Below are 13,138 nucleotides of genomic sequence, written 5' to 3'. Positions count from 1 at the left end.
ATCATTGATATTACCTTTATATTGAATCGATCATCTCCTTTTGATGACAATCTCACATAGCTACCATGATTTAAATCAGGGAAAGATGCTATGAAGATGTTTACAAATGATTTTTATTGATTAAAGACAAAAAAAAGTGCAACAAATCTTGCTTTAAAATAGAATATACGAGTATAATATGCATTAGCTACCTAATGAAAATAAAGTCAAAACTATATTCTGTAATTTAGAAGTTAAAATAAATAAGTATATAAATAAAATGTTAATATTAAATAGATAACAATTTTTGTCAGCATGAATAATAAGCACATAGGCCTTAATTATCACCATTCTTGGTATATTCAATTGCCATACATTTTTATAGGCAACGACGCCTACGCCATTTCAAAATATGTTGTTTTCTTTCAATTCTCCTCGCTTCTTATTTCATCTTCAATTTCTTTCATAATTCGTTGAATATCATCTTCAGAAAAGTTGGATATAAAACGTTTTTGTACTGTGTGTTTCTTCTGGTGAGATCTGCGCACAACATTCTAGATAAACAAAAAATTGAAATTTTGGTGGTTTCAAGGGTATGCATATGATGTATTAGCCACCTGTTTGTAAAAACTTGGATTTTTCATTCCTAATATTGTTTATAGCAGGTGATACTTGCTTTTTCCTGATGCTTATCGTATCCTTACAAACTTTGAAGCATGAGCCATAAAAACATTTTAGTAAAAAATAATTATTTCAAACATCATATGAGGCAATTATTTTATATCTATTACATTTCCACACTCTTTTATTTTAAAAAAGCAACAGATTTGACAAATTTAGGAATAATTGAATTAACTAAAAAAAGGGTAGGAAGTTGTTAAGACAAGGTAATACAAACTTGGTTCTGAACGGCGAAAGTTCCAATAAACAACTTTCAGAAAAAAGATTGTGGGATGAATTTGACAACAAAAATATTTCATGTATACTTCTTTCTGTTCTAACAACCTGCGAAAATAAAAGTTCCAAACAAATTAATTGAGCAAAACGAACAAGTTTAATCTTTTCACCTTAGTTTTGGAACATCTTCTGCGATACCGTATACCAGTACATCCAAGATGGGGCCTTGCATTGCTAAAAGAGAGCAGGCTAGCCACAAGCAATAACAAGAGAAGCCAATACAATGAAGACATGATGACAACTTATAGTTTTACACTTCCATTCAGTCTTCTTATATACTTCGCGTGTAGCGACTTTATCAACAACTTTTTGAGGAAATGAGTTATAATTTGTAATTAAGTGGACTGCTAACTAAGTTGGTTAATGTGTTGACGATGAATGATAGACGTAAGAATTAACAAAATTCTTAATAATTGGTGTCATAGCAGTGTGACGCAAACTTTGTTTTTGTCTGTTATGTAAACTATACTACGTTTTATCTTTTGTTGACGCTCTCCTACTTAGCTATGTTTTCTTGTCGCTTATATTATTCGATTAGAAAGCTGGCTCAAAACGCGGAGACACTATTTTTGTATACGGTAAACTTTCTCTGGTTGTTAAGAGATTAGGCAGAACCATCAGTGATAGCGAGTCAAATTTGGCACTTTAAATAAAAGAAAACAAAATAAAATTATACCTATACTTAGATAATTTACTAACCTGAATTCATGTATTTATATCGGTAGACTTATTGTAATAAAAATCCTCTTGTTGGGCAGGAAATATAAAATGGAACTGAAAGAACTTTTTCTTAAACTTTTACGACCTGAAGCATGCATTTAATAATAGGCTTATTCCACATCACTATAAAATGACCCATGGAGGAGGGTTCCTTTTTCCCCTATCAAAAGGTAGTCACGAGAAACTGTCATTTGCAATACCGCGTGTGTTACAATGATTGCGGTTGCGGCATCGCGTTCTTTCATATTAATGTCGAAATTTCTTTGAAAACAAAAAGAAAAATATTTTTCATTTGAAATTAATCAAATTAATCTCACAATAGATTCTAACCATAACTGAATTTCTTGATTTCTCTTTTCAGCCATCCTGAAGCAATATGGCTGCTACTTTTTATCGCAGGGGACATTGTTAATAATTTATGGTTCTTTTTTCCATAACATTGAAAACGTTTTATTGAAAAATGATGGCGTGTATTTAGTGCATTTTTAATATAATTTATTATTATTTAGTAAATTGAGGTAATTATTATTAATAAGTTCTTTTGACGACTTCCCCAGCCCTATAATGCCCCTCATACATACTTTGTATTATTATTAATATAGAGACTAAAAAGTTTTTCATTCGGTGGAAGAATCAACGGGTTTGTCCGTCGGACACATACAGGTCTTTAGATTATTCCCCGTCGTGCATAACCCGGTGCATTTCTATTGTGTACATACTTAGCAAAAAGCAGCAATTGCAATATTTTGAAGACAATACAGGTATTAATTATTTTAATTCTGATGAGCATAGTAGTTCTGTTCAGCGTAAAGAAAATTATTTTACGCCATTTGGTAAATGTATTGTTTTGATTTCAGTAGTTCGTTTTCCTTTTACGTAAATACCGACATCATTTTTATTTTAGAATTGAGTAGGTTCCAAAATAGTTTATTTTTGATTCTAATTACGATTTCTCTAATTGTTACACATACAAATGTAATTATTTATAGCCAAATAATAAAAAAAATAAAGAAACATGCGTTTTTGACGTCTACTAACTAACTCAAGTAATCGCATTTGACACACAAAATTAGGTGCCAACAAAAATTGACATCTGATTAGCTATTTGTTGAATTTGTCCGCCTAGTATCAAACCTTTTTTTTTTGACTAAGTGGACAAGTTAATTCTAAACGGATGAGATTTTTCAATTCATATGCATAATTTGCTTCCAGTGCACTTGCTGGAAACTAGCCTTTCTCCTTTTTAAAGGTCATTGAACTGCAGTCACTCAAGTGTCTTAAAAGAGTTTATAGGAGAAGTTTGAAGTGCTTATCCCTGGTTGGCTGGTGCTAAGGGTAAGGCAGACTTTTCATGAAGTTTCAGAGGCAAGAAAAAAATTTGAATTTCATTTCTGTCTTTATACACATTTAACCTATTTCAGTGTTATTTTCATTTCAATCTAAAAGATCAAAATGTCACCCTAAAAATGAAACTGTGGCGTGTAAAAATCTTTTGCGCCTATTCAAAGTGATATTGCGCATGTGTACAAAGTTATATGCATGTGCGGTTTACATAACCCTGATATAAAAAACTCCATGTAAACACAACGATATTTCATAGCAGTTTAAAACCTCATTTCAAGTAAATTTCATGTCAACTCAATATAAATGCAAGCTAAAAAACATTGGACTGGGTGAAAATCTCAACGTAAAAAAAAAACGTATGAAAATTTAAAGCAGTACAAATTAAAACTAATATGCTTTTTCAGCATAAGAATTATAAATTTTCTGCGTCTATGGCACGCCTAATTTTCTTTAGTTTAAGAGAACGTGCTGTCCTCATCGATAACGACCCATACTCTGTTCACCATTTTCCATCTTTACTTGTGCTTTTTGTTTACATCTACCGGATAATATTTTTTCAAATCAATCTTTTGTATTCAAAAAATCTCAGCGCAATGAATCATGTAAAGTATATGCTTGTTTGTTTGTTTTTAATATGCTTAACTTTTAAAAATATTGGAAAGCAGCAAAAAAATATTTAGATTAGCCAATAACTTATGACAAAGAAAGAAAAAGAAAATGACATATTGGACTTTTAAAAAATGGAGGTTTCATAGAACTGTGGAAAATCTACAGAGTTAGTTTAAAGTGATAGAAGCAAGAACAATATATCGCTAAACGGAAATGACGATCTGTAGTCTTATATCTTCAAAAAAGTCAGTTACAAGTCGTTAGGTCATCATATCAGGCTACATAAGGATAGAATTTAAATATTATTTCAAAGAACTAAAGTAAGTTCAAAACTGTCTGTTGGGTACTCACAAAATTATTCAACTTACAGGTATATTCGAGCTTTAAAGAGCACATTTCCCTAAAAGAGTTACATAAGAACCAATGCACCCGGTAAATAGTTAAGTTATCGAGAAGTCCACGTTACGAAACAATTCGCTCTGCAGTACAATAAAGTTTAAAATATTAAAGAATTGAGACGTGCTGACGTCAGCAGGAATTATTAACCTATAGGATTTTGAATCTAACCAAATAACCTAAGATGCAAATATCAAGATCGGAAGTCCTAAGACCTCTTAGTTCGGGATACATGTTACCGCTAGTTTCAAAAACGTGACTACAATTTTAAAGCACGCAGCTGATTTATATAATAAAGCTAATTTTGTGACCTAATGGAATGAATTTACAGACCAGATTCACTAAGATTATTTGAATGCGTGTTCGGTAACAACAATCCATTAACGTATTTTAGCACGTGGTATGCGTAAAAGCAAGTATAGATGGGTGATCGCGTGTTTGAGCGGCAGATACGAAGTGTCTTGTCCAAATGGCTTCCATGTACTCTGGTCTTTTGTATGTGTTTGGGTTGTCTGATTGTTTACGGTGTTGCATATAAAAACCACAAAAATTTCTAACTTATATTTTTACTGTCATTTATGTAATATTATATTCCGTATAAATGCACAAAATCCGGTCTGTAATTTACACAAGCATCAAGTCAATTGCTTTATTAATTTAACAAACGACGATCATATAAACAGCAAAAAAATTTATTATTATATTTTGGATTTTTTCTTAAAACTGCGAATTTTAGATCAGGTTCTTAATCATTTTTGACACAATAAACCTAGCTTAAGAATTAGGACTAGTTATAAACATAGAGGTATATATATATCTCATAGCTATAAACTTTATACTACCGCGAAACTGAGTTCTGTTTCGTTCTATTTCTTGTTTTCTTAAATGCGTATTTTCCCGCGAAAGTTTCTAAGTTAGCCTTCACACGAAGTTTCATTTCAGTGTCATGTTGTTCTCTCTCTCAAAATATTTTGTAAAAATGATTGGCCTAAACAAAATTCACATCTTCGAAATAAAAAGTTCCATGTAAATACGAGGGAAATTTCACTGCGGTTTTGAAACCTCATTTCTGGTCCGTATAAAAGCTACTAAAGTCAAAGTATACAACGGGGCAGTTAGTAGGTAGTAACTTTAAGTTTGAAAATGCAATTGTAAAAACAGAAAAAGAAACGTGGTCAACCGACTTCCCAGAGCATGTAAAATTGGCTACACATGTTTTTTTCCATAACTATTTCAAGTGAAGTACTTTTTTTGTATCATGAAAATTTTGTTTAGATAAATGCACTGCCTTAGCTTTAATTTGTCAGGACCCCTTCATAATATTTCTCTTTCTTACATTGCTCAATTAGCGCATATATATCTTCTTCCATCGTCAACGGTGGAGTATCAGCAGAGTATCTTTTGAATGGTTCTCCATTGTGGTTGATCAGAAATTTCTCAAAATTCCATTGAATATCTGTTTTACGAATTGGACTCCAAAGTACTGTATTGGAAGATGATAACACGTCAACTGGTGATGGACAAACGCTCTAAAATAGATGTATAGTGCGAGCTAATAAAATCTGCAGTTATTGCGTGGCCACGGAATACAGTTTGTTAATGTTCTCTGCAGTGAACGGAATCACAAATAACATTTTTCAATCGCAACCTGTAAATAATGACAATCGGTTAAAATATCTTAACTTGCTTTCTTTTCTTTTTTTTGACTGATAGGCAATTTAAGATTACGAGGAACAAACTTTTTAAATGCGCTACGTGATGCATATTCAATTTATACACAGGTTAATAAGTACTTCAGCCCAATTGTCTTGACTCAATGAGGAGCTGGTAGAAAAACTGAAAGGCTCATAAGTGAACATCATCACATTTATCAGCAAAGAAAGACATCGACCATAGTACACTCGTTCACTGGCTGCGGCAAAAATTTCATTTAAACTGACAAAATCAGCTGTGCTATTCATACTTGGTTCACGAAGCATTCGAAATCCATACACCAATGTTGGATTAAATGCTGAACGGACAAGTGGAAACTTTGACGTTAATCACAGAGTTCATTGAAGTGTTGAGACTGTCAAGTCGATACTTGTGTGTGAATACATTTTGTTGCAATTTAAAAACAGAAAGTTTAGTAAGTAATTCTAGATAAGGTACCTTTAACCAGGAAAATAATTTGATTTCCGAAGCACCATTTACGTCTGCTTTAGAAAAAATATCCATCTTCGGTTGGAAACCATTCCCTGGACGAACAAACTTTAAGACATTTAGTATTTCTGCGTTCGATGATGGTTCTTGATTGGCGAACTAAAAAATGAACATAGATCAGTCGCGGTTGATGTTTGTTGTTCACACTAACTTTTTAGAGTGGTAATAATTTTGTAACCGGCGATTTATTTTTCCAACACAACTAATTATATTGAATGAGAACTACTTTGTTCATTTCAGTTCTCCTTCAATATGACTTACACGCATTATACTCGCCCGTCATGATCAGAGGTCTGATCGGGATGAAGCATTTTCTGTTGAGAATGAAATACGGATGTGCTATGATAAATATTCACCTATACACCTAATAATGTTACAAGTTTAGAACGCGCAGAAGGAGCCCAAAAACACCAAGATTAGCAAGTTTTGACGTTAAGAAAAGTCCTAAATTGACAAGTTAACTTTGACGAGTTCGTAGTGCGTGTTACTCATGTCGAAGCTGCTTTCTAAATTTCTTGTGGATACGAACTTTGGAGTTCGGAAGATTTTCGTTGCCTATTTCTTAACTACTTCATAATTTTAGTCTTAAAAATTTGTTAAAAATGTTTAGGAATCAAAGAAGGGGTAATTTATTATGTATTAAATATCAAAAATGTAAATTTCATCTTCTTACTTAAATTTTGTCTGTATTTGAGAAGTATTGAAAAAAGAAAATTGCGTCGTATAACAGTGCATAATTCTAAGTTCCAAAAGAAGGGGGTAAATAAGATGCACTGTTACAAGTTCCTTTAAATATTTTAACTCTTGAAGCTCAGTTTCTCATAAGAAGAAGGTGTATTTTATCATATCCATTGTATTTGTGAAGAAGTATAACATTCATTTGATTCGCAAGTTGCATTCAAATGCGCCATTTTCAAGCTCAAAATGCTCGACAATCATTGATATTACCTTTATATTGAATCAATCATCTCTTTTTGATGGCGATCTCACATAGCTACCATGATTTAAATTAGGGAAAGATTCTATGAAGATGTTTACAAATGATTTTTATTGATTAAAGACAAAAAAAAGTGCAACAAATCTTGCTTTAAAATAGAATGTACGAGTATAATATGCATTAGCTACCTAATGAAAATAAAGTCAAAACTATATTCTGTAATTTAGAAGTTAAAATAAATAAGTATATAAATAAAATGTTAATATTAAATAGATGACAATTTTTTTCAGCATGAATAATAAGCACATAGGCCTTAATTATCACCATTCTTGGTATATTCAATTGCCATACATTTTTATAGGCAACGACGCCTACGCCATTTCAAAGTATGTTGTTTTCTTTCAATTCTCCTTGCTTCTTATTTCATCTTCAATCTCTTTCATAATTCGTTGAATATCATCTTCAGAAAAGTTGGATATAAAACGTTTTTGTACTGAGTGTTTCTTCTGGTGAGATCTGCGCACAACATTCTAGATAAACAAAAAATTGAAATTTTGTACGTTGTCTTAAATACGAAAATTCACATTTGGCATTCATTTTATGTTACTTTTATTTGATGTGGAATTTACATGCGCTAATTTTCCTATTTCATCCAACAAAGTGCCCGTAAACCTTTCTACGACAGGTCATGAAAATATCTAGGCAAAATTGGGAGAAAACCAACCTGCAATTGCATCGCCATAATTTCTTATGATTATCATGGAAAATGCTTTCCATTAGTATCAAGTTATTATCAAACAATATCAGTATCAAACATAACCATCTAGGTCTATTCTTCAGTTCACAAGCGCGGCTTAAGTTTCGGAAAGATAATATTTTGATCAGAAAAAAGGGTCGTATCCAAAACAGTTAAGTTTCAAGGGTATGCATATGATGTATTAGCCACCTGTTTGTAAACACTTGGATTTTTTATTCCTAATATTGTTTATAGCAGGTGATACTTGCTTTTTCCTGATGCTTATCGTATTCTTACAAACTTTGAAGCATGAGCCTTAAAAACATTTTAGTAAAAAATAATTATTTCAAACATCATATGAGGCAATTATTTTATATCTATTACATTTCCACACCCTTTATTTTAAAAAAGCAACAGATTTGAAAAATTTAGGAATGATTGAATTAACTAAAAAAAAGGGTAGGAAGTTGTTAAGACAAGGTAATACAAACTTGGTTCTGAACGGCGAAAGTTCCAATAAACAACTTTCAGAAAAAAGATTGTGGGATGAATTTGACAACAAAAATATTTCATGTATAGTTCTTTCTGTTCTAACAACCTGCGAAAATAAAAGTTCCAAACAAATTAATTGAGCAAAAAAAAACAAGTTTAATCTTTTCACCTTAGTTTTGGAACATCTTCTGCGATACCGTATACCAGTACATCCAAGATGAGGCCTTGCATTGCTAAAAGAGAGCAGGCTAGCCACAAGCAGTAACAAGAGAAACCAATATAATGAAGACATGACGACAACTTATAGTTTTACACTTCATTCAGTCTCCTTATATACTTCGCGTGTAGCGACTTTATCAACAACTTTTTGAGGAAATGAGTTATAATTTGTAATTAAGTGGACTGCTAACTAAGTTGGTTAATGTGTTGACGATGAATGATAGACGTAAGAATTAACAAAATTCTTAATAATTGGTGTCATAGCAGTGTGACGCAAACTTTGTTTTTGTCTGTTATGTAAACTATACTACGTTTTATCTTTTGTTGACGCTCTCCTACTTAGCTATGTTTTCTTGTCGCTTATATTATTCGCTAAGAAAGCTGGCTCAAAACGCGGAGACACTATTTTTGTATACGGTAAACTTTCTCTGGTTGTTAAGAGATTAGGCAGAACCATCAGTGATAGCGAGTCAAATTTGGCACTTTAAATAAAAGAAAACAAAATAAAATTATACCTATACTTAGATAATTTAATAACCTGAATTCATGTATTTATATCGGTAGACTTATTGTAATAAAAATCCTCTTGTTGGGCAGGAAATATAAAATGGAACTGAAAGAACTTTTTCTTAAAATTTTACGACCTGAAGCATGCATTTAATAATAGGCTTATTCCACATCACTATAAAATGACCCATGGAGGAGGGTTCCTTTTTCCCCTACTGTAAATATTTATGAAAAAAATCTATCAAAAGGTAGTCACGAGAAACTGTCATTTGCAATGCCGCGTGTGTTACAAAGATTGCGGTTGCGGCATCGCGTTCTTTCATATTAATGTCGAAATTTCTTTGAAAACAAAAAGAAAAATATTTTTCATTTGAAATTAATCAAATTAATCTCACAATAGATTCTAGCCATAACTGAATTTCTTGACTTCTCTTTTCAGCCATCCTGAAGCAATATGGCTGCTACTTTTTATTGCAGGGGACATTGTTTATAATTTATGGTTTTTTTCCATAACCTTGTAAACGTTTTATTGAAGAATGATGGCGTGTATTTAGTGCATTTTTAATATAATTTATTATTATTTAGTAAATTGAGGTAATTATTATTAATAAGTTCCTTTGACGACTTCCCCAGCCCTATAATGCCCTTCATACATACTTTGTATTATTATTAATATAGAGACTAAAAAGTTTTTCATCCGGTGGAAGAATCAACGGGTTTGTCCGTCGGACACATACCGGTCTTTAGATTATTCCCCGTCGTGCATACCCCGGTGCATTTCTATTTTGTGCATACTTAGCAAAAAGCAGCAATTGGGCTACCATTTTGAAGACAATACAGGTATTAATTATTTTAATTCTGATGAGCATAGTAGTTCTGTTCAGCGTAAAGAAAATTATTTTACGCCATTTGGTAAATGTATTGTTTTGATTTCAGTAGTTCGTTTTCCTTTTACGTAAATACCGACATCATTTTTATTTTAGAATTGAGTAGGTTCCAAAATAGTTTATTTTTGATTCTAATTACGATTTCTGTAATTGTTACACATCCAAATGTAATTATTTATAGCCAAATAATAAAAAAAATTAGAGAAACATGCGTTTTTGACGTCTACTAACTAACTCAAGTAATCACATTTGACACACAAAATTAGGTGCCAACAAAAATTGACATCTGATTAGCTATTTGTTGAATTTGTCCGCCTAGTATCAAACCTTTTTTTTTTCTCGACTAAGTGGACAAGTTAATTCTAAACGGATAAGATTTTTCAATTTATATGCATAATTTTATTCCTGTGCACTTGATGGAAACTAGCGCAAACTTTTCATGAAGTTTCAGAGGCGAGAAAAAAATTTGAATTTCATTTCTGTCTTTATACACATTTAACCTATTTCAGTGTCGTTTTCATTTCAATCTAAAAGATCATAATGTCACCCTAAAAATGAAACTGTGGCGTGTACAAATCTTTTGCGCCTATTCAAAGTGATATTGCGCATGTGTACACACCCCTTCAAAATTCCTTTTGCATAAAATTTAAGTAAACCAAATGGCTAAACTAGTGGTACACATAAGATATGCTCATCAGTACACAAGTTGAATCTAGTAGTATTTTATCAGGTAACAGGGTTCTAGTGTACAATTTATCGAATAGACGGAAACCTATGGCTGACATCGTTTAACCCTATTCCGCCAAGATTTGTCGACCATATATCCGACAGGGTGGGGTAACAGGTTTGAAAATAGTTACAATTATAGTTAATGCCAAGTGTATAATCTATCTAACATTGTTTCTGGTCACTGCTTTGTATGCACAATTTTGAGTTAAAAATAAATACATTTTGTGTGATGAATTTTATCAGCAGTCCCTTGAACATATGTTTACTGCAAATTAGAGTAATGTAGTAATTATCGTGTTTTTTTTAAGTAAGATCAATAGTGTTTTTTATTGAAAAGTTTGATCGCGAACAAACTCTATCAAACATGATGTTTTTCTCCCATTCTCATTTTTCGAAAAAAGTTGTATTTGGTGGTTCATCTCAAATGCATCAAACTGTTCATGAAACTCGCGAGGTTGATGAAGTTTGATGAACAGTTTGATCAACTTCCATGACTGTTTGACTTTTTAACTTTATAGTCCATTACAACGGCATCATATTTCGTGCAGTCATCAAATCTTCTCAAGCAAGTCGGCTATTTGCGAAACCAAAGTGTATTTGCTTGTTTATTTATTTTTCAGAATCTCTAGTTTTCGTGTGGGTGTGAGTTGAAAGTTCAGACAATGGAACGTTGGATTAGTAGAAGACGTTTTACAGACAGAGCTTAATATTTATATAAAAGCTATGATTTCTTGGCCATGTCAATAATGATCTAAGTGTAAACACGCAATTTCCTTTATTATTTTTATTATTTAAATTATTTACTCAGGATAGTCTTTTCAGTTCCTATTGGTACTGCTATTAACGAGGGTCCTGCGAAGAGGGTCCTAGCACATTTAAAGCCCCCATTTGAGCTACGAAAGTTGTGTAAGCAAAGCAATCGCTTAACTAGACAACTACCTAAAATATCAATCCTATTCTCCTGCTGTGCACTAAGCAGAAAAGATTCACACTTTTATAGTATTTGGGATGACTTAGCCGGGGTTTAGGCCCAATACCTCCCGCACCTGAGGCGAATACTGATTTTACTTAACATCTTTTCTCTCGTATTGTTCGTTTCCCAGTAAATGCAGACTTTCCATATCAATGGGTGAAAACACGCCAACGTCAATAAAATGTCATCTTTCTACAAGAAGTCTAGCGAAATTGACAAGTTAACTTTGACGAGTTCGTAGTGCGTGTTACTCATGTCGAAGCTGCTTTCTAAATTTCTTGTGGATACAAACTTTAAAATTCCGCCGCAGTTTGGAAGAAATAATGTGTAGGATTTTTGTTGCCTATTTCTTAACTACTTCATAATTTTAGTCTTAAAAAATTGTTAAAAATGTTTAGGAATCGAAGAAGGGGTAATTTATTATGTATTAAATATCAAAAATGTAAATGTCATCTTTTTAGTTAAATTTTGTGTGTATTTGAGAAGTATTGAAAAAAGAAAATTGCGTCGTATAACAGTGCATAATTCTAAGTTCCAAAAGAAGGGGGTAAATAAGATGCACTGTTACAAGTTTCTTCAAATATTTTAACTCTTGAAGCTCAGTTTCTTATAAGAAGAAGGTGTATTTTATCATATCCATTGTATTTGTGAAGAAGTATAACATTCATTTGATTCGCAAGTTGCATTCAAATGCGCCATTTTCAAGCTAAAAATGCTCCACAATCATTGATATTACCATATATTGAATCGATCATCTCCTTTTGATGACGATCTCACATAGCTACCATGATTTAAATTAGGAAAAGATGCTATGATGTTGTGAAATGAAGACAAAAAAAAGTGCAACAAAACTTGCTTTAAAATAGAATGTACGAGTATAATATGCATTAGCTAACCTAATGAAAATAAAGTCAAAACTATATTCTGTAATTTTGAAGTTAAAATAAATAAGTATATAAATAAAATGTTAATATTAAATAGATAACAATTTTTGTCAGCATGAATAATAAGCACATAGGCCTTAATTATCACCATTCTTGGTATATTCAATTGCCATACATTTTTATAGGCAACGACGCCTACGCCATTTCAAAATATGTTGTTTTCTTTCAATTCTCCTCGCTTCTTATTTCATCTTCAATCTCTTTCATAATTCGTTGAATATCATCTTCAGAAAAGTTGGATATAAAACGTTTTTGTACTGTGTGTTTCTTCTTGTGAGATCTGCGCACAACATTCTAGATAAACAAAAAATTGAAATTTTGTACGTTGTCTTAAATACGAAAATTCACATTTGGCATTCATTTTATGTTATTTTTACTTGATGTGGAATTTACATACGCTAATTCTCCTATTTTTTCCAGCAAAATGCCCGTAAACCTTTCTACGACAGGCCATGAAATTATCCAGACAAAATCGGGCAAAAACCAACCCGCAATTGCATAATCATA

The 13,138-nt window shown here is 32.0% G+C and overlaps 1 protein-coding gene across 1 annotated transcript; it reads right to left on the bottom strand.

Annotated features, from left to right (window-relative positions):
* Window positions 1-4,555: 4,555 nt before the first annotated feature.
* LOC130614079 (epididymal secretory glutathione peroxidase-like) lies at window positions 4,556-8,698 on the bottom strand. The gene is made up of 4 exons (XM_057435476.1): window positions 8,542-8,698; window positions 7,496-7,674; window positions 6,157-6,306; window positions 4,556-5,534 (listed from the first exon to the last, which is right to left on the bottom strand). Exons 3-4 carry the CDS (start codon window positions 6,220-6,222, stop codon window positions 5,301-5,303), a joined length of 300 nt encoding a protein of 99 aa, XP_057291459.1. The 5' UTR covers window positions 6,223-6,306; window positions 7,496-7,674; window positions 8,542-8,698; the 3' UTR covers window positions 4,556-5,300.
* Window positions 8,699-13,138: the final 4,440 nt, after the last annotated feature.

Source organism: Hydractinia symbiolongicarpus, chromosome 11 (assembly GCF_029227915.1).
Source record: "Hydractinia symbiolongicarpus strain clone_291-10 chromosome 11, HSymV2.1, whole genome shotgun sequence".
Lineage (NCBI taxonomy): Eukaryota > Metazoa > Cnidaria > Hydrozoa > Anthoathecata > Hydractiniidae > Hydractinia > Hydractinia symbiolongicarpus.
Note: the sequence above shows the minus strand (reverse complement) of the source record. Positions and strands in the feature narration are given on the sequence as shown.